The sequence below is a fragment of the Neodiprion lecontei genome, chromosome 5 (genome assembly GCF_021901455.1).
Source record: "Neodiprion lecontei isolate iyNeoLeco1 chromosome 5, iyNeoLeco1.1, whole genome shotgun sequence".
Classification (NCBI taxonomy): domain Eukaryota; kingdom Metazoa; phylum Arthropoda; class Insecta; order Hymenoptera; family Diprionidae; genus Neodiprion; species Neodiprion lecontei.
The window spans coordinates 25,907,190-25,928,784 of NC_060264.1; the positions used below are offsets into that span (position 1 = coordinate 25,907,190).

General features: G+C 38.3%; 3 protein-coding genes across 13 annotated transcripts; 2 read left to right on the top strand and 1 right to left on the bottom strand.

Annotated features, from left to right (window-relative positions):
* Nucleotides 1-297: 297 nt before the first annotated feature.
* LOC107225220 (sorting nexin-24) lies at nt 298-4,286 on the top strand. Of its 11 annotated transcripts, XM_046742162.1 has the most exons (7): nt 301-600; nt 931-1,130; nt 1,283-1,473; nt 1,782-1,933; nt 2,813-3,024; nt 3,251-3,402; nt 3,539-3,739. In XM_046742162.1, the coding sequence occupies exons 2-7, from the start codon at nt 978-980 to the stop codon at nt 3,597-3,599; spliced, it is 921 nt and encodes a 306-aa protein (XP_046598118.1). In that variant the 5' UTR covers nt 301-600; nt 931-977; the 3' UTR covers nt 3,600-3,739. The 11 variants fall into 11 exon arrangements, with proteins under 11 accessions (XP_015521112.2, XP_015521103.2, XP_046598113.1 ...); XM_046742161.1 differs by having other exon boundaries at nt 299-600; nt 2,813-3,402; nt 3,539-3,675; XM_046742165.1 differs by lacking the exon at nt 3,251-3,402 and having other exon boundaries at nt 303-600; nt 3,539-3,671.
* Nucleotides 4,287-5,572: 1,286 nt separating this feature from the next.
* Nucleotides 5,573-12,094, top strand: LOC107225317 (actin-binding protein IPP). Its single transcript, XM_015665746.2, has 7 exons — nt 5,573-5,818; nt 6,654-7,230; nt 7,385-7,550; nt 7,853-8,199; nt 8,374-8,720; nt 8,842-9,062; nt 9,151-12,094. The coding sequence occupies exons 1-7, from the start codon at nt 5,749-5,751 to the stop codon at nt 9,385-9,387; spliced, it is 1,965 nt and encodes a 654-aa protein (XP_015521232.1). The 5' UTR covers nt 5,573-5,748; the 3' UTR covers nt 9,388-12,094.
* Nucleotides 11,786-21,550, bottom strand: LOC124294427. Its single transcript, XM_046739403.1, has 9 exons — nt 18,154-21,550; nt 17,038-17,249; nt 16,303-16,950; nt 16,059-16,217; nt 15,743-15,925; nt 14,681-15,661; nt 12,755-14,589; nt 12,522-12,675; nt 11,786-12,405 (listed from the first exon to the last, which is right to left on the bottom strand). Exons 1-9 carry the CDS (start codon nt 18,272-18,274, stop codon nt 12,154-12,156), a joined length of 4,545 nt encoding a protein of 1,514 aa, XP_046595359.1. The 5' UTR covers nt 18,275-21,550; the 3' UTR covers nt 11,786-12,153.
* Nucleotides 21,551-21,595: the final 45 nt, after the last annotated feature.

The window sequence follows — 21,595 nt, forward strand, 5'->3', positions numbered from 1 at the left end:
AATAATGCTATTGCAGTACACATACTAACCCTACTGAAAATGATCATGTGTTAAATTATAAAACATTGTGACTGAAATTCATGAGTAATTCATTACATGTTTTATTTTGTAAATTCGCCAAGATATACAAAAAATCACATAATAAATTACAAAAGCACGTATCATCAGAAACACTTATTTTTCACACTTCTACATTACTGTCTCACTAACTGCTTGTGACTCAACCCCCGCCCGACAATTTTCCTGGCTTGTTTGCAGTTTTATGCTAAGACCGTGCCTTTCATGAATTAACTAACTAGTAGTGTGTTCGGTAGTTTCCAACTAGGGCCACCAGATATCACCAGTGAACAGACGCCGTTAATTGCTGGAATGCGGGCAATAACATGTCCGATGCAGGTTGACGCTACAGTTGTAGTCTGTTATACTTTACAATAAGGACTAAGAGAGCGTTGAATTATCACGTAATCGACAGGACTGAAGTGATCGTCACTCTGAATGAACGATTTACCGATACAGAAAGATGACGTAACATTTTAACTATCTCGTCGCTGTCAGCAGCACGGAGTAAACGAACAACGTTGACAAAGTTGTGCCCTGTGTGTACGTATGTTCATTCTTTTTCCTGTTAGCTCCGCTTTTTGTCTTCATTGTTTCTTTTTTAATCGTTCATGTGTTCACTTCAATTGTTATATGCCGTGTACAATTCTGAAACTTACGTTGTATTTATTCTTCGTGAATTAATGGGTGCTATCAAATACTTTGTTCAATATCTCTGCTCTTTGGTAATATATATATATATATCAATACATACGACAAGCAGCAGTCATAGAGTGGGTGTCGATTGTCATTACGTTATACCTGTTTGATTGTCCAGTTTATTGTTTGCTTTGGTTTTCGTTCTTATTATCACTTTGCTACCATCATCACTAGAGTGACGTCATTGTGTAGCAGAGGCGGGAGAGGCTGCCAGAGATGCGATGTATCAAGTTTTTATCACCGGATATCGCTTGGTCGAAGTATCGTACACTAAACCGTACCACGTTTACACAATCGAGGTTTTACAGCCAAATTCAAGTCTCAGGCACATCGTCGAGAAGAGGTACAGTGAGTTCAACACTCTTCATCGTATGGTAAACAGAATCACTTAATTATACTATATTATAAAGTTGAATTGGGAATAAGTATAACCATAGAGCTGAGATCTATTTACTAAAAGAAGAAACCAGTCCTAGATTATTACCTATGTTGCTTATAGCTTCATAATACACTCGTCACTTTTCAGCTGAAAAAAGATACAGAGGACACTGCACCTTTTCCCCCAAAACGTGTCAGAAATTCGCAACTCAAAGTATTGGAACAGAGAAGATCGGCGTTAGAATCGTATATGCAAAAGATGCTCAGACTTTCCTCTACAAAACAGCAAGTTCTCAATTTTTTAGGGATTGAAAACCGTGCTCAAAACACAAATGAAAGGTATGATTATAATAATAATGCTATTTGGATGTATCATACACGTACAATAAAATACAGCTAGAAATATGCATGAGAAAAGTGAGTTCCTTCGGTTAAATTGGTTGAAATTCATCCTGCAAATAATCAGTATCATTGTTCTGAGAACTGCAACTAAATTGAATTAATTCGAATTTGATCGACACAATATCTGTCGAGTAAGAAAAACAAGAGACTTGAATTTGAACTACAGTGGCCTCGTAAACAATAACTTTTCAGGATTTCGTAGTTGTACCATTTCTTTTTTTATTACCCAAGATTTTCTTTTCCAGAATGAATGGCCAAGTAGGTATCGGTGATCCGAAACAGGTCCGGTCTCTCACATTGAGACATCATCCCATATTGACTTTTCAATGTGATCCATATATTCAGGCAAATACTACGTCCAGTCTTCCAGACATTGTCACAAACGGAGTACTTGTTGGTGTGTATAAATCGTAGAATCAGAGCCTGATTCTAAGCTATGTTTCTTGCTGACAGACAATGTTTTTTTTTTTTTTTCATTTATTTATTATTAATAGTACGATATGAAGACTTACACTCACATTCGATAACGAGTGACTTTCATTATTGTCAATTTTTTTATGAGAATTAAGCTCCGGAAAGAAAGGAATTAAGGTATGGTAACTGAGATTATATCGTGTAAAGTGAGAAATTGACATAACGATGAATAATGAGAAATAATCACCATTTACAAATAATAATAATAGTGAAATAACAACGTGTGATTTATTAACGGTAGTGATATAAATTTAAAAATAGCCACTTTACATTTATATTTCCATACACACACATCCCAACGTGTATCACATGGATACATACAGATATATATATATATACATTAAAATATATATGCCGAAAAATCTTTTACAGATAAATTTTCATTTTCATTGTCAATAATAAATATCTGCAGGTACCTATATATAATTAAAATCAATTGTCATCATTGTCATATGCGACCCTAAAGAGGCGCGTAAAATTATAGATTAATATTTATCGGAAAATCAATCATATCTTTCATTTTAATTGTTATTCATGTATTATTCATGTTAGCGTGGTGTAACGTTTTTTTAGAATAAATTATTTTGATTTTTAATTCATTAGCCCTCATTCTGTTTATAATCCATCTTAAAAAAACTAGTCAAGAAAATCATGGCGTCCTTAAACGTAATACAAATCACAATTTTCATCGCAGTATTTGTGGTCCATGCGAGTACCTGTCTTTTGAGGTATCCATTGGCGTTGCTTCGCAATAGCTTAGAAATAAACTTACTGATATCGCCTGGTGATTACAACTTTTTAGAAAACTCGATGAAGGTCTCGATCGCATTTACCCAAGTATATCTTGCTCGTTACGCAGACAGTCTTCTACCACGGAAGTTGATCGCAGCATGCCTGACAGTTTCGGGAGGAATAATGTTACTTTTTGGAAAAACAGATAATTACGATGCGATGGTCCTCTTGCTAGTGGTTTCAGGATTGTTTCAAGGACTTATATGGCCATCTTTATGCAAGGTATTTTTCTTCTGGATCCAAGATTCAAGATTAAATACGTTTTTTGGACTTCTTTCGCTAGCCGAATATTTCGGTAGCTTGATGGCCAATTATCTGGCTATCTTTTTACTTAAAAAATTTTCTTGGACTTTTGTCTATCCCCCCTTAAGTACCATTGTCATTATCGTTTCTCTTCTTGCTCTTTTGAGCCTGTACCTTCCTTGGGAACTTCATATTGATGTACCAGGTAGAAATACACAGAATAAGTTGTCTCGCCGAACCTCGTGGATGGAAATATGGACACTGCCCGGAGTCTCAGATCTTTCAATTGCAGTTTTTTCTCTTCGACTGGTCAGGAGCGCAATCGTGTTCTGGGTTCCAAATTTCTTTGTGCAAAAGGTTGGATATGACACTTACAAAGCCCAGGTAGCCTTAAGTATTTATAAAATCGGTCATTTGTTCGGTTGCATTGGGCTGGGGTGGATGGCACGAAAAGAGACTGTCCTGATACAGAGTCTTATTTTACTTGGTATAGGGACCTTAGGATTTGTTATATTCTGGCTAACGATTTCCTGGGGATTCCTGTGGAGTATTAACTTGCTTGCCATGGTTGGTTTTGCAATTGGTGGTCCCACTGCAGCCCTCAGTGCCTCTTTTGCAGTTTCTTTGGGTGAATTGGATGGTTGGAAGTCTGGAGGAGCAGTCGTTGGAGTAGTAAGCGGATTCGGTGGTTTTGGAGAAGTGTTTGAAAGGGCTGTCGTCACATTTGTGATCGAAACTTACGGGTGGAACTCAATGTTCATACTGTTGACAAATTTGTTATGTTTTAGTGCCTTTTTAGTAAATAGAGCACATTTTGCGACCAGTAATAAGCTCATGAATGGCAGACAATACGTTATATAAATAATATTGTTATTTCGGCTGTAAGAAAAAATTTTTTTAAACATTTTTGAGAACTTGTAAACCAAGTACCTAATTATAAATAAAAGTACCTTTAGTGCATACAGTATGATGTGTACAATTCCAACTACATAACTGCTTTATTATTAATATAGAAGTAAAAATTAGAATAATACTTAGTTCCTTGCAAAATTTTGCAGCAAGTCAAATAATTCGAGGCTCGATACTGATGTTATAAATATATTATAGATAGCATATGGTAGAAATTAATGAAAATGTATTCCAGTGTTTACCATGAGTAGCACCATAGTCTATTTGAGAGAGATGTAGATCTATGTACAAGTATTAAGTTATACATGTAAAAACAATTTGTTTCTGAATAAACACTATTAACTCTCTACAAATTTGATAGCGATTATTTTTTTTAACAAAATAGTCTTTCTCCAATTATAAGTACCTGTGAATCTTGCAATACTGACTGTCACAACCAGAATCTTCTCAATCTTCTACTTAAAAATAGAGTTTACTAATCGACCAATTATTAATTTAAAATACTTGATATAAAGCCGGATCAATTGGTAATTATTGAATATGAGCTATTTCAAATGTTAATATTTATAGTGTGTATATCTAGGTTTACAAAATATTGATAGGAGCTTTTTTTTCTGTTTGCAGTCAGCTCAGCTCTAATCCTGATATCCTGTGCTTATGTTTGGAACTATTAATGCATTTCGCATTACTTCTCAATTTGCCGTAATAATTAAGTATTGCAATGGAAACGAAAATATGGCGTTGTGACAGCTGCTGGCAGAATAATGCGCTATTCTAAGTAGGCCACATTTCATTTTGAAAGACTTCTTTCGTCGTATTTTTTGCGGTACATTGATTCCTTGTTGAATAACTAAAGCTTCACAACTTGCACAAAATTGCTTTTAAATGATTCGGGGGAATGAGGACTGGCAATAGGTGAAAATTTCAATCCGATTGCGATGTTAAATTTTTCAAAAACTCAAAGAGGACTAGACTAAAGAAATTTTTCGTTACTCTAATGGTTCCAATTTTTTTCTCCATTAGCGAAGATGGAGGATCTTCGCTACACCGGTATTGCCAAACTATAAATTTTTTGGCAACCACATAGTCGTCGGTTACGTAGTATTTGGTGGAAATACTATCTTATCACTTTGGATCGTCTTTTTCGTCTTCTTCTTTTGCCGTATGGCTATCTCTGTTCAGGATGTTTCACCACCTAGTAGTCCCGTCTATCTACGGGCCATGCTCGCATATTTCCAATCATTTTCCCATGATGTGGTAACATTATGGTTTTTCCCACTGAGTTTTTCATCGTCCTTTAAGCTGCATGAAATGAGACCAATTAGAAAATGGTTGATTCGATATAATCGAATCGAATAGCTTCAGTAGTCAACGGTTGCCTGAACATTCACAAGTAATAAATTTTATTGCGATTGCAGACGAATTTCACTCGAAACTATATTTCATACCTATCCCAAAGTCTGATAATTTTTCAATTCACGTTTTATTCCCAGATATTATTCCCACCTAATATTCTGGCGCGTTGTTTGTTGGCAAAATATATACTACATTGATACATTTTGCCGCGGTGTTTTGAATTTCGAGTTTCCAGTTGATAGGTGTGGTTCGAAAACAGCTGGGTGATCACTTCACAGCCATCTTCACGTAGCTTAGATAGGTTATTTGACATATGTCAAATTCTTGATTATCAAACCATTAAAAAGTAATTCAATTTTCTTAAGTTCAATACTAAAACAATTATACGATAACTCGTATCTGGTCAATTAATGAACAATTGAAAATGTTGCTTTAACGATGCGTTTGAAGGGGAAAAACAACAACAAGTCTTTCAACAGCGTCTACAGGGTGCTTTCGCGTATATGTCGTAAGTTTCAAATTATTCTATACCAACCCTAACATACCTCATCACGAATAGTTTTCATCCTGTGATTCTCTGCACCTGTTACTATATCCAACCGGATACTTATTTGAAAGAAATCGCAACTTATTGTCGTATCCATTATTCACACAGTAACCCCTTGTTACTTACAAAGTATTCAACTCAATTTGAACCGCTTATACTAACATCTACACAAATTTTACAATTAACCCCTTGGCTTATGATTTAAGTTTCGATCACGCGGGCTCCTAATCAATAACTAAGTTAGTCAAACGTGTAAATACCATGGTTCTTACTCCGTGATTCTCACGCTTCACTCGATCGACGTAGCACGGGTCTCACTCAATATTGTAGGCAAAGGGGTTAATTAGCATGCCAGTATTGTTTTGATGGAAACATCGTAGCATATCAATTGTTTCCATTGGATTCTTAAAATGAAAAATGATATCAGACTATTAACTCGTTTCGATTAAAACTCTGTATATCAGATGTGAAATAAACTATCGAAACATGTATTTCGTCATACACCTTGGCAATAAAAATTGATAAAATACTCAAAAATTTTGAAAGATCGCGTACAACATGGCTTTTACATGTTACGACATAATTCATTTGCTCAGAGTATGTCTTAAGTTGGTGCACAGGTTGAGTATCACAGATTCCATAATTTATGACATCGTAACAACATATACCAAACAAACTCCTAGTTATGGTTCTCTACTTGAATATGTTTATAATCGTTCTAATTGTTATCGAATTCATAACACGTTAAACTCTAATTACGCCTCCGAAAAGTGGTTCAACACGTTCGATTTTATAGGAGCTGTTGATAAAGGCCAACTCGATGGTTTCATGGCTGATGGTGCAGTGCCTCCACTAAAAAGTGGCCACAATTCTAAAACTATGGGATACGTGGCTCAACCAGTTAAACAGGCTGGAGTTCAGTCAGTTAAACAGGCTGGAGTTCAGCCAGTTAAACAGGCGACGGATGTTTCCAGTACTGTGTATGCAGTCGGACAGTATGCGCCGAAAGTATTGAAAAATTTGAATGCTCAAAGATTGAAGAATCAGTTTAGCGATGTTGGCTTAGTCGCAGGTGGAATTGTTATCAGAGCTCATAGATCAGTTCTGGCTGCTGGTAGTGCTTATTTCAACGCAATGTTCACTGGAGGTCTAGTTGAAGAACAACAAGAGTTAGTAGAGATACATTCAATCTCTGCTAAAATCCTGTCCCTGCTTATAGATTTTATATACACTGGAAATGTAGAAATTACTCAGGACAATGTTCAAGAATTGTTTGCTGCTGCTGATATGCTGGAATTAGATGAGGTTGTTTCAGGCTGTATTACCTATTTACAACAACAACTTCATTCTAGCAATGCACTTGGAATTTATAGGTAAATTTTATAGCTTTCCTTGACAATACCATCTACATTTTTATTCAAAAATGTCTCTTTAATGGAAGTAATAATCTTTGGCCAACACATTTGTTATTGCTTTTACCTCAACCCAATAGTTGATTTATAATAAGCGATTTTTTCCATCGCATAGGTTTGCTGAAGCACACAATACGCCTAATCTGCTGATGACTGCCTTACGTTTTATTGAAATTAACTTTCCTCAAGTATCCCAAGAAGAGGAATTCCTAGACCTTCCTAAGGAACAAATTGTGAAACTCATTTCCAGTGAATACATTCATGTTGATACTGAATTCCAGGTAATTATGTGGTCTCTCTGATAATCAGTCAAAGACGATGTTTATTATTACTGCGAGTGACTGCCATTAAATAAATGTGGCTCAACAACGAAACATAATACTCATGATAATAATAACAATGAAGAATTTTCTCACCACAAGCCTTACATTCTCGTTTATACTGTTCTGTGAACACACCTTTACGATAAATTTCAATGATATTCATCTCATTTCATTTGTACTGCGTGAATTCAACAATATTTAGCTAACCATTACCAAAGAGGTTCGAAGAAAGTATATAAATACTTGATTTGATTCAATAGGTATTTCAAGCAGCTCATAACTGGATTGTTCATGATATACCAGCGAGGCGTTGTTATGTATTTGAGGTGCTGCGTTATGTAAGGCTGCGTCTTTGTTCGGTCGCACGTCTGGAAAGAGTTATCTTGGACAGTAAAGATGCGAGCCTGAGTGTAGCCTTGCGATCGATTTTAAAAGACTTAATAACCAACAAAGGTTGCCTGGTGCCGCTTCATGAGCAACCTAGACTTTGCGCTAAGAAAAATATTTTAGTTATTGGTGGTTCGAAGCGAGAACCTTCTGCCGACAGTTGGGGAAGAGCTGCAGAAAGTACTTATGACACAATTGAAAAATATGACACATTTACTGGGTATGACATTGCAAACTTCTCATGTGATAACAGTAATAAGAATAATAATCATGGAATAAATTTCTTACCTTACCAGTCTTCAGTAACTCTGAATTAGTTTGAAATCTTCTGAAAGGAAATTTGTCATTAGGATAAAGCTGACGACAATATATAACAAACATACTAAATTTATAGAGAATGGAGCAAAGTCGCGCCGATCGGTATTGGAAGAATATTACCTGGTGTAGCATTACTGGATGGGAAAGTGTACGTGGTCGGTGGTGAACTGGAATCATGTATAATCGGAGATGGAGAGTGCTACAATCCTCGGGATGACGTTTGGACAACCATTGCTTGCATGATAGAACCACGTTGTGCGTTAGGTCTCTGTGCAATAGAAAACAGCCTGTACGCTTTTGGCGGCTGGGTGGGCGAAGACATTGGTGGTTCTATCGAGGTGTATGATCCAATTGCCGATTCATGGACTTTGGATGGAGAACTGCCTGAACCTCGATTCAGCATGGGCGTTGTCGCATACGAAGGTAAGCACGATTTCACTTTATATCAAGATGGGTGACCAATTATTTTACCTTGTAATAGAACTTTTGAATATTATGTGTTTTGCAATTAGTTTGGATCATTATTAAATTTTATTACATTTAGGTTTGATATATATTGTTGGCGGATGTACCCACAATAGCAGACATCGTCAAGATGTTATGAGTTACAACCCAGTCACCAGGGAATGGAGTTATCTTGCTCCCATGTTGACTCCTCGGATGCAAATGGGCATAGCTATACTCGATGGCTATATTTACGTTGTCGGTGGCATAAACAAAAATCAGGAGGTCCTGACATCCGTTGAGAGATATTCATTTGATAAGGTGAGTGAACTGTACGCTTGAAACTGTCTTACTGTTACTGATCATTGTCACTATTAATTATAAATTGTGACTGTTATATACATTTTAGAATAAATGGAGTACAGTTGCTCCGATGAATGTGGGGCGATCGTACCCCGCCGTAGCTGCAGCTGACGGTCGACTATATGTGATAGGTGGTGATCAGTCACGGGAAATAAATTTTTATCGGACACAAATAACAATCTCAACAGTCGAATGCTACGATCCGCATTCGAACGCATGGCATGAATGCGCTTCTCTACCAACAAGCAGAGGCGAAGCTGCAGCAATTATTGCACCCTTCTGATTATAATTTAATACCAGTTAGATTTAGATTTTCGATTTCAAACTCTCAGGATTTAATGCAAACTTGTTGATTGGGTTTCTTTGGTTTATCTTTGGTTTCCATAGCGGTAACAGAGTCTGTGTTTCATGGGTAAGATAAAATTTTCCGTTGTGTGCTGTCGTAAAATAAGAAAGAGTGAGACAAACAATTGTTTTCCAAGTGGATATTGTGCGTAAATATTTCATTAGGCATAAGGTTAACGTTCTCATTCACACGATTCGGAATTTCTGGATCACATATTTTATCACGGTCACGTCAGCTTGTGATATATTTTTACTACATATAATCTCAATTCAAGCTCATGAACTTTGCAAACATCACTAAACACGGGCATAACATTGTACAGCAATGGCTTATGCTTCCTGGTTTCTAATGCAAATTTGTCCAAGAATTATCTCTTTATCGTCTTCGATTTTTATCTCCTAAAACAACAACAAATTGGCTATCATAACCGCTATACATATGTTTTTCTTACTGATAATGAGATACACAGTCTTTTCATTGCGGTTGAATAGACATATATATTCTTCTTAGTCAACTTCAAGTTAAGCTTTGGTAGGCATGCCAAATGATATTACGTGAATCGTGTGCTTGTTACTTATCGCTAGTAGCCTTTAAGTGAGGCTTCACAGTAAACATGCGTAATTTGTAATCTGTTACGTGTGCAAAAGAGAGAGAAATTGTATCTGAGAGAAAGAGAGACAGAGAAAAGCATTCATTTAAGATGTTCTGGAGCAGCGTGCTCCCTAAGGACAACACAAGTGTATTGACGATGTGGAGCTTTCAACGAAAAGAGAGGAAGAGGGAGAGGGAAGGGGGGGGGGGGGGGCGTCATATTTTAATTTCTTCAATGCAGTCTGAAGAATGACAAGTTAATACGAAGATATCAACTTATATGAAATACATACTAGCCAAACAGCAAAAAAATAAAAGTACTAAAACTTGCATACTTTTAATTTCATCAGGAAGAGAAAAAGAAAAAACTAATAATGAGAGAGATTGAGAATGTAACTACTTCGTAATACATATGTACGTATAATCTGTAAAAAAAATTATAATTAAGATTTATATTAAGGGTGCACTTAATGGTGTACAAAATAATAGAGACAATAGAATATATGACAGGAAAAAAAAAATTTTCTTTTAAAATCAGATATTCATAAAAAATTTTATACACAAAGTATATAGTATTTTAAACCGGTTTTAGCTACTTACGTTCACACAGCATGTATACTTATGATCTGCAATAATCTCAGTAACGGAGTATTGCCATCTCAATATTATGTGCAATTTTATAATAATTTTGTTTTCATTACTATTCATTACCGGTTAATTTGCGCCGTATAGAGAATACCCAATACATGTTACTTTGCCCTATCTACTGCAATAATCAGCTTTATAATTGGCTGTTGCTTGACTCAAACTCACTTACTAGTAATACATTGTCTTCTGAAATTCACAAACTACAAGTTCATCAAGTCACATTACTACTGATTTTTTATTTTTCATTCACCGTCTGGTGTAGTCAGAAACAGAAGTACCCTCGATGAGTTTCATTCATGAATTATGTTGACTTTGAAAAGTGCATGTTAAGTGAATCTCGGAAAACCATCTTTTACACAATCGTAAACGTCTTGAGCAGTCCGTCGTCTGTTAAATGTTCAATATGATCATTAATCATCATATTCATAAAATAAATTGCATCGTCAAATTGCCAACAATCTGTGATAGTAAAGTATTATCAAATAACGTTATATTTTAATAATTTTCGTTTAATTTTTGAAGTAAAATATATAGCCATCTATATTCTGAGGTATTTTTGTCCGAAAATTGAATTGGAATGCTTAGCCAAGTGTACAGTAATGTCAACTATGATTGATTGCATTATTGCAGTAGTATAAAACTCGACACTTTGAAGACCCGATCGAGTTTTAATAAAACAATTTGTAAAGAATATTTCTGTGGCGATTTTTAATCAACTATCTGTAGATTCACTGCAATTCTTGATCCGCTATAACGGCCTTCATACGTAAATATCGATCAATTATGTTTAATTCTTAAGTAATCATGTCCCAAATGAGAGCTTAAATTGCCGGCTTTGAAAGATACGATAGGAAATGTATAATAATTTGGTATTGATAAATTACTAATAATATATTGTAAATTGATCACTGCAACCGAAGGAATTGCGTGACTAGAATATATACGTGTATACGTAATGAACAATTACACTAAAGCACCAAAGAAGTAAGTGTAACCACCACCTGATGCACTGACTGCACTCATGTCGTGGAGGCCCTAAAACCTTGTTCTAAAACAAGCGAATATTCAATTCGTAAACAAAAAAATTTTTTTTTTCGCACGAGTTATCTATACCGTCTTGCAAGTATATTATATGTCATGTTTTGAATCATTTTTATACATAATATTCAGCTCCGAGAAAACTACGCGTGCAAAATAATATGCTTTATAAGAGGATTAAACTAACATGCGATCAAGAATGCGAGTTGAGAAATAATAATCGAATACTCGTACGTAACATAATAATACTTACAAATTGTAACATATATATATTGTAAGTTATAAAACATGGACGTTTTACACAGTATACACTATTGAACACTGTCTTAAGAATGTAAAATAAATGTTTCTGAAAATATATGTAAAACGTGCATTACTTTGATTTATGCCTGATGACAGGTGAATGTTTTATTATCACAACCGACATCAAACTCGATTTATTCTTACATAGGACGAAAACACAGGATGAGAGTGCCAACGTGTTGCTTCGAGAAGGCGATAGAGCGACAGAGTTAGCGTGGGGAATGCGCTAAGGATAAATTGCGACACGGCAGACTGGAAAGCAACTGGTTCCGATTCCAATAATCGTCGCACGAATACCAAAAGTCCAGTTGGCGAAGTCGAGTACTGGCCTTCATTCAACGCCAAAGTAGGAAATTGTGTCCGAACTATTGACAACTGCATAGGAGGTATAGAATTACCCCTTGGACGGAACGATGTGAACATTTTGTCGGAAATAATTTGTAAAAATTTGATGAGTTTTTGCGAAAGGAGATTGTAACAATATTGCTCACCCAATCACCTTTAACTTGATCGGATATTGCCTTGGCTTCTAAATCTTTGTGGAATGACTCTAACGGCAGTGGAAGAGCTTCACCGTTGGCGTTTATTCCGGCGCAAGCCAATAGGAAGGACCATTTCTTGTTTGCATCCCAGAAAAATACATGCCTAATTTACAAATCATATTGTAACTCAGAAGAACGCGAATGGCGTACAAGTAAACGGAGAAATAATAAAATCATATTACGTGAGGACTTGATTAATGGACGGACGATCGAGTGGGTCAATTACCAGCATCCACGATATCAAATCAACGATTTCACAGCCTTGACATTGAATTGTCGGATAACCCCGTCGAATGTTGTCGAGGATATCGCTGGTCTGAATCCCATAGGGGTGAAGGCCTCCTGTTAATATGAAGTGAACGACCATCCCGGCGATCTGAATGTCAGAGGCGCAAGTGCAGTCGAGTACTTCATTCTCTTCGTAATTTTCGTAACTTTCGCGTGAAAACCAAATCATTGATGAGCTCGGCGGACGGCTGGAACGGTAGAGCGATTTCCACAAGCCAAATTCAGCCAATCTCAAAACGCCAGCTCGATCAATCATCAAATTTGATGGCTTGATGTTACCGTGAACAACGGGCGCATCGTTGTTGTGCAAAAAGTACAATCCCGCCAAAAATTGTTTAACGAGAACAAGCGATCGCTCCTCAAGTCCTTTGCCGATTTTCAAATACATCAGGTACTCTCCAAGGTTATATTCGCATAGGGGTGTGCTGAGGATCACATCCGCACCATTGTCGGCAGAAATGAAGAACGGCAAAATGTTAATGTGTCTAATGGCAAGTAGATGAGTCAGCGAAGACAGAATGAGCGCACTGTCTTCTCTGCGCAATCTTCTTACAGCAAGAGGTCTCCCGTCTGTGTCAAGGCCCAATTCGATCGGCCCAAAGTTGCCGCCCAACGATATAGTGAAATGTTTTCGCTGTTCCGACGCGCTGACAAGCACGGCATCTCCTGGTCCGTTTGTTCTGTGTTTCAAATGCGCTCTGAATCCCTTCAGTAAGACGTCCCATCGGCTGACGTACGCTTGCGTTGCTGGAGCACCCTTTCGGGGGTTGAATGACCGCCGATTTTTGGACTGCATCGATGGATTTTCGGCGAGTGTCAAAGCCGTCGCCCTGGTTGTTCGCAATTGAATTACCGGTGGCAGCGCCGGGATGGTAGAAAACACGTCGGCGCTACGTGTTCGCAATAATTCTGCGAATGTATGCGTCGTGAAGTTGACGTTAACTTGGGTACGACGAGCCTCTATTATTTGAGTCGTGTACACAACGGTTGCTGTATCATCAGGGGTCATTGGATTCGGGCTCTGCTCCAGCATGCCTTGTTCACAGCACTGGTACGTGGTAGTTTGCAGCTGGTTTTGTTTACCAGGAACCCGAGCCGAGGCTTCACCGTCGCTGTCAGTAGACTCACAATCAGTATCGAGCAATGTGTTCTGCACGCGATGATGAATCAAACGGTATTGCGTTTCCTCGGTTTCATAAGATCCCCCGCAATGCATCTCCATTGACGATTCGCTAAGGAAATCGGATTTTCTCCATTTTTCCTTTCTCATTCCTCCGTCACCTATAGTTCCCAGTTTTTTATTAAGTTCATCGTGCTTCAAAGGTTTACCAATCGTAGGTTTGTCTTTGCTTTTATCAAAATCATTCGCTGGAGACGCTTGATGCATCAGCAGGTGCAGCTGGAGCAGAGTGACGACGCTCTTGTATTTTTTGAAATCACGATTTGCAGTTTCCCGCACCTTCGAGATCAAGGAAAACCAACTTTCCGTTAGCTTTTTTATGCAAGAATCTTCCAGCTTTGGTAATATGGCATTAAGCCTTGCTATTTCTTCGATTCTTATTTCAATTTGTTCCTCTGTGGCAGCCACAAGATCACCTTGACCTCCTTTGTAGCCTGGGTAACCCGATTCTCTATCGTGTTGCCAATTTCTTCGGTAACATGATATAATTTCTTCAAACAAATTTGAAAGGTAGGAAATCGTTGCCTCCACGTTGTCGGGCACATATTCCTGTATTGCACACACAACAAGGGTGCGAATTAGTAAGGATTAGATACATATTTACACGACAGTTAGAGGCATATTTCTCAAAATTACGGACACTTGAATTATTACTTTCGTCCACTTCGCTGGTATAAGGTTGGTACGGTGGATCATTATTACAGGAATTGTTATTGTCCTCCAATTCACACCTCGTCTGAGAAAGCATAGCATCGTCTAGGAAATTACCCGGATTCGAGACTTGCGAAACACACTCCAAAGTCTCCAAAGTGGTGAGTGGGGTTTTAAACCCTCCGACATCTCCAGCTACTGATAGTTCCTTTCCATTCGTTGCGGAATTTTCAGCACCAATTTTCGGTTTAAGTTCGACGTTGCCAGTTGAGAAATTAGAATTGAAAACCTTCATCGAATCCTCGGTCTCACTCCTTTCCGTTGGCTTCCAAGAAGCGCAATTTTTTCTTCTACACAACGATTGATGCTGTCGCCGAAACATCGACCGAGGACTTTGATGTTCAATCCGAACTACGGGGTTCCCGTGATGTGACATCGGTGGTCGCGTACCTTTTGGAAAATATTTACCACCAGCCTCGCTCTGAACACACGATGAACCATTATGCTCAACCAATGTCAGCCCTCTCATCTTGGCCAACTTCATTCGTAGGGTTTTAATTTTACGACGTTGTTTTTTCGATGAACCAACACTCGGAGCGGGAGAATGTTCGGGACTTGTTGACGACTGATTGATTTTAATTGACCGATCACTTTTGCTGAAGCTAGAATCCGGTAATGATTCCAGAGCTGTGTCACTGCGCTGTTTAAAGTTTCTCATCAGATAACGAAATTGCATAATCGTACTAAATACACGATGTTTCTGATCTTTGGCCAGTGTTTGTAACTGCGTCTTATGGTTCTCCTGTAGCAAATTTGAATAGTACGGTTCAATGTGATCACGATTTTCTTCCAACCACTCGCGAGTCTTTCCATGTGTTGTACATTTAGCAAAAATAGGTTCTAATCCCGATGATACTACGCAATTCGCGGCTCGATCTGCCGCATATCTGTCGGTAGATGCTAATTTAAGTTATACATACACGTTTACTAAAAAATCAATTCTTGTACACTTATGACCGGAAGTTAATTGGCTAAAGGTCATCGGATATTACCGTCTTAATACTCGGAGACAAGCATTAGGCAGATCAGCGATTGCAAATGAATCCATCAAGTCAGTCTCTGGTGTTTTGGCGGTATCACCATTGGTGGAGCAGTCGCAGTAACAAAGTAAATCAATCAGAATTCCCAGTACAGCTTCAAGGTAATTCCAATTCTCCATGTGTTCCTCTACTGCCTGTATTACAATGCGACAGAATTTATCAGTATTTATATTTCGCAAAGGAAAGTATAGTGAACCATGTTTACATGTATATACCGCCATACCATGAGTCAATATCGTGAGTCACGAATATAACACATTCAATTACCTTTCGAATCTGTTCGAAGACATCGAGATGCAGGAATATCTTAAGACCAGACTGCGTGTACTGAATGAAGAATCCGAATACGTTTCTGATGATGGAGTTTATTGTCGACGTAAAATTTTCCGCTTGTTCGGGTGGATAGATCAAAAGTTCCAGGCGTCTCTGAAAAGTGAATTGAAGTAATTGCTGGTGGTTCAATCGGTTAATTATTACATCCAGCGTACGAGTCTAGATTATATAAACTCACCCTCAAGTAGCTTTCAATTGTGAAATTTGATTCTTCCGCGTTGACCGCGCAGACGAGCTTCTGTAGCGACGGATGGGGTGTGTCGAGTTTCTTTTGCATGCTACAAGCAATGGAGTAGCACAGAGCAGTGCACCCTCGGGAATCCTCCCGAGAAATATCGGCGTGACATCGAAGAAGAGCGCTCACCATAGAGGGGTTCACCCTGATACCCGCCATCATCAGCGGAGTGACCCCCTTGACGTTTGCGCAATTAACGTTAGCCTCAGTTTTCAATATCTGTTCAACCAGAACGTTCCACTGGCGCTTAATCGCATAGTGAAGCACGGTGTTCCCGGTGACATTCGCATGGTCAAGATCCATTCTGTAGTTAATGGTCTTCCAGAAGTCTAGAAAGTCATTTTCATCCCAAGTCGTCGACTGGATAGCGATCAAGGCAACGTTGTCCGTATTATTGTCGAGTAGAGTTGGATCAGCGTCGTGTTGCATCAACACGTTGATCATCTCTAGGTTTTTTTTCCTAACCGCCCACATCAGCGGGGTCGACTTGTCTTCCGCACAACAATCGACCCGGTGTCCATCTCGCAGTAGTCTTTTTACGGTATCACTTTTCTCTAGAACAACCGAGCCAAGGAGTAACGGCGTGTAGGACTGTAACACGAAAGAAACACACTCGCATATAATTCGTCGTTAAACACTTCCAACGCACAGTTCTCGCCACTTTTCATTATAACCGACCAAATCTGACACGTGCAACGTTTCTTTCAGTTTTTCAAGTTCCGCTGCGTTGAACACGGTGCTCAGGCTCTTCGGGGATGGCTGATTTAGGGTCGGGAAGCAAGATTCCACGTCTACTTGCCCATTGCCAAAATTGAAGGGACTTCGAGGTTGAGCTTGGAGCTTTTTGCCTTCGTGTGGAAATCTCAGAAACGATGCAGCCTTGCTGGTACCTGGAGGAGAATTCGGCACTTTAACGATAAGAGTTCGCCTGTGTCGGGTAACAAGCGAAAACCACGATAGTGATGATAATTTATCTATTCAACACAGCAAGTCGAGCAGGGTAACAACTTACCGTTTGTCTTTCGTACGTAATATATTGTATACTTGGGATTGTTACATAATCTGTGATAAGACACGTACATACGTATCGTTTAGTTTCGTTGGCAGACTGTGAATTGCGAAAGGTCCGCATATGTAATACATACGAATGACACGATATTGTAACAGGTTGGACTTATACTGCTCTGTTATTTTGGCCAATTCTCATTCAACTCGTTCGTCTTTACCTATAGCTACTTCGAGTCGGACTAACTTGTAACGTGATTACTCCATACGTAAGTAACTCTGAAAAAAATACATGCTCGGAATACCTAATTCGGCAGGATGTGTCTACCGCAATAAAAGATTCAACGAAATAAGAAATAATCGCAAGAACGACATCCGACTGGTTTCTTAGAATTCAGTACCGATTACCGAGTAATTCTGACCTTCGATTGCAGTCGCGAGTGATTTATAGAAAATTAGGTATAATTTCAGTTGTTATCAGTTTCTGTACATTTCAGGAAAAAAATTCATCCTCCACTCAAGTGTTGAGAAATTGACCGGCAGTTTATTTTCAACTTCAAAATTTTTAGATTCAAGCATTTATTTGAAAATAGATTCTAAAACAATTTTATACAAATCGGTATTTTTCTAAGAAGTTCCATGAAACTCTACCTACCACTAGTCGTTCAACATATTTCTCTGAACAATATTGTTCACTATATAATTTTTGCAAGAAATGTGGTTATTCCATCGTTAGATAAAGAATAACAAGGTATAAGTTAAACGAGGCACAACGTTTCTCATACCAACCTGCAACTCCTCCACGAAAAGTGGCCGTGTGTATTTCGGTATGACGGTTCGTGGTAAGCAACGACGACGTTTCCTGTCTTCGCCGAGGTACCTTTTTCTTCGTTTTTTTACCTCGTGACATTCCTCAGCTTGATCGACAGACAAGGTTCTACGCTGAAAATCGGTACCGATCCGAGGAATTGGGGTGGAAAATTCTCACTGATCGTACAATTTCTCAACGTTCGTTTATTTTTCGCAATACAATTACCGAGGCTTCCTTCTTCTACAACTTCTCCTGCAATCTGTTTACTCCGGGCATACCGCGCAAAAAGATTACCAATCGATCGATCATCTGGGAGTACAGCTGTGATTTTGACAGTTGAGCATTGATTACTAGTTTTTCTGATATTTCAACATCGACGATCTTGTCTATACGGGTTCTTTGCGATGCATTTTTCTGTCTTCGCAAATATTAAAATCTGCACAACATTCTCGTCGATAGCACACATAGAATGACTCGGCGTGTTTTCGAGAATAGCTGTTATTACTATACCTGTAAGAAACTGATATAATCGTTTGATAACGCGTACACACCGCCAAGTTACGCGGTATATATACTTGTTTTGAGATCTGAAAAAACTGAGAAGATCGTATCCGTTGGAGTAATCACCATATTCAGATCATTTATTCGCCAATAGTACGTACATACGTTGCGGCATAAAAATCATCCGCTCGTACGTGACATTCAATGTATATAATTTATGTCTAATCTGCAAGTCAAATATTATACTCATATACATATATATCTGTGTATAATAAAAATTGTCACGACTGTATAATATTTGACTATATACACGTATATACATATATACGCAATATACATACATTCACCGCCGTCAAAGTATATCGTCCGAGATTTTACCAGATCGCGTTAATTTCCGTATACCTTTGATATTGTACCATGGCTTTACACGTACCTATATAACAAGTATCGCAGACGCATTGCACGAGGAATAGGTGATCCATTTACCGATCAGTGTAAGCAGAAGCTTTTACTGGTGACGTAACATCGTTACTGTTACGAGGGTAATTGACAGATTACCAGCCCATATAACAAGCCCCGACAATAGGGCCTATTGTGATCAAGCCTTATTCTATGGTGCGGATATATATTCGGCCTTGCCACCATCAACATCGACTGACCTAATTTTTTTCACCAGACTTGGAGATGCGTATAAGCAGATTATGGAATTATTTGGACCGTTGAGTGCCGGCGATATATTACTTCAGGCAACTGATGATGAAAGACGTAGATATCCGAAAATCTATGCAAATTGTACATACGCAACTGCTATATAGCATCACGTGTGTATTCGGTAAAAGATGTCGTTGGAAGTATTTTTAGTATACGCCTGAGAAATGTGTTGAAAATTTACAGGTGCATTCCGTCATTTACGAAAATAAAGTTTTTTTTTCCTTTTACAATCAAGGCGTATAAAAAGCGATACACACTTGTGAGGATTAATTCAGAAACGGCTAGTTTTTCGGCCGAGTCGGTGACGTTGGCAACGCTGATTCAGCCTGCAGCGCCACTGTTCGCCGGCCGCTAGGGACACAATTTGCGTTACCAACGTAATCGACTAGGCCGTAAAACTAACCGTCTCTGAATTCAAGTCCACAAGTGTACGTAACGATATAAGTAGGAAAATTACTATTGGAACTCGTCATCGACGGCAATACAAGACGTCGAGTCGAAAATGTTTCAGAAACGATCCGAGAATTAGAACCAATCTAATAGCTGTGTTTGAACTGAGGTGTTTAAAGGCGGGACGTTGTAACGACATTGCAAATTGACGATACGTGGCTACTTGGCACGATTGCTATGCCGTCGAAACGATCCGCGACGAAACATATTATTCGCATGTTTAATGAGGTGAGTAAGCAGGATCCCGGCGGACGGTGAACGTCGTGATGCGAAATCGACGACGCCACAAAATGACAAATAATACGAATAATATATGTGTGTGGCACTTCCGGCAGGCTGCATAAAGAATCATTTTGGAAACGTGATAAAACATTGTGGTTTTTGTTCTTCAACAGAGACGACGAATCATCGCTGCGGTGAGGGGAAAAATGCGAATTCCGACCACATGGACAGATGATTAAATATACAGAGATACGGTGGTCAAGATGTTGGGCGTCTAACATTAAGAAAAAATGAATTACGCAACGATCGTACAATAATATGATCAAGTATAGAAGAATTTAAGGATCACAGCGAAACGTGATTAAGCAAACTAAAACTGCGTAATGGCATCGCGCACATGTAACTATGTGAATAAATTAGAATTTCAACGTGATTAAAATCTCAATGACGGTGATAAACTAAACATATCACGTGTGTTCGAGGCATGTTCGTGCGAGACTCGCGAGATGTTTGATATCTCCATATTCTACCAACCTTGGAGAAGATTCACGAATATAACTGGTTTTTTTTAGTCTAGACAAAGTTTCGAACGGCCTTCTCAAGGAAGTCAGCGTTGAAGTACGAAAATTAGCATCAAATTATTCACGGTTTGTCACTCTTGGTATTACCTACATCAGTGTAATACACAGCATAAGTTGGCACGGTTTGTTCTCTCTTCATTTGCCAAGCTGCAGCGATTCCGCGCCGTGAAAAATAATAACTCTTTGTGACACTCATTCCGATCAAAGTCGCATCTTCAGAATCCGCTATGTTTCGAATTTGAACACCTACCGCCGTCCACGTCGCAAAAATGGATTAAAGCTTCTATGCACGTATAGACAGGTATAATATGCGAACCGATCGCGGCTCGATAAAAGCATCTAAATTTAGATTATGTCGTCTTGATTGATTGTAGAGATACAGCTTACAATTCAAAGATGCGAGTCATACTACTCTGTCCATTGTCAAGCGTGGGATTGAAAAATCCTTTTCGCACTATCCAAGTATCGTACAGATAGATGATGACTATGTATCATTCATTTCTTCCAAGGTCACGCGTCGGTATTATATTACCTGTACGCTTATTGACCCGATAACGATGCTTTCGGACAAACGTGTATTTTATTTCATTTCACTGTAGCGGTACGATTATCGTCGATTAATATTAAAACATTGTCCTACATATACACACGTGATTGTATATACCTATAGTACAATCGAAAGGTGTACTCTGACCTCATTTTTCCTGTTATTAATCATGAAGATTCTTTGAAATTTTACTGTTTTATTGCCCTCAATATTTATATCCGACATTCGCAGTGGAGGACGCGTGATTCACGTGCCGTAAAAATTGTTGCTATTCATCGTAGGTGTAATTCGGACAATCTGCGAGCAATGTGTGAAGAAGTAAAAAATGATAAAAAAAAAAACCAGTACTACGGTAAAGTAATATAGCATATAATTAGACAGAATAGGGATACGGGTAAAATGATTGAT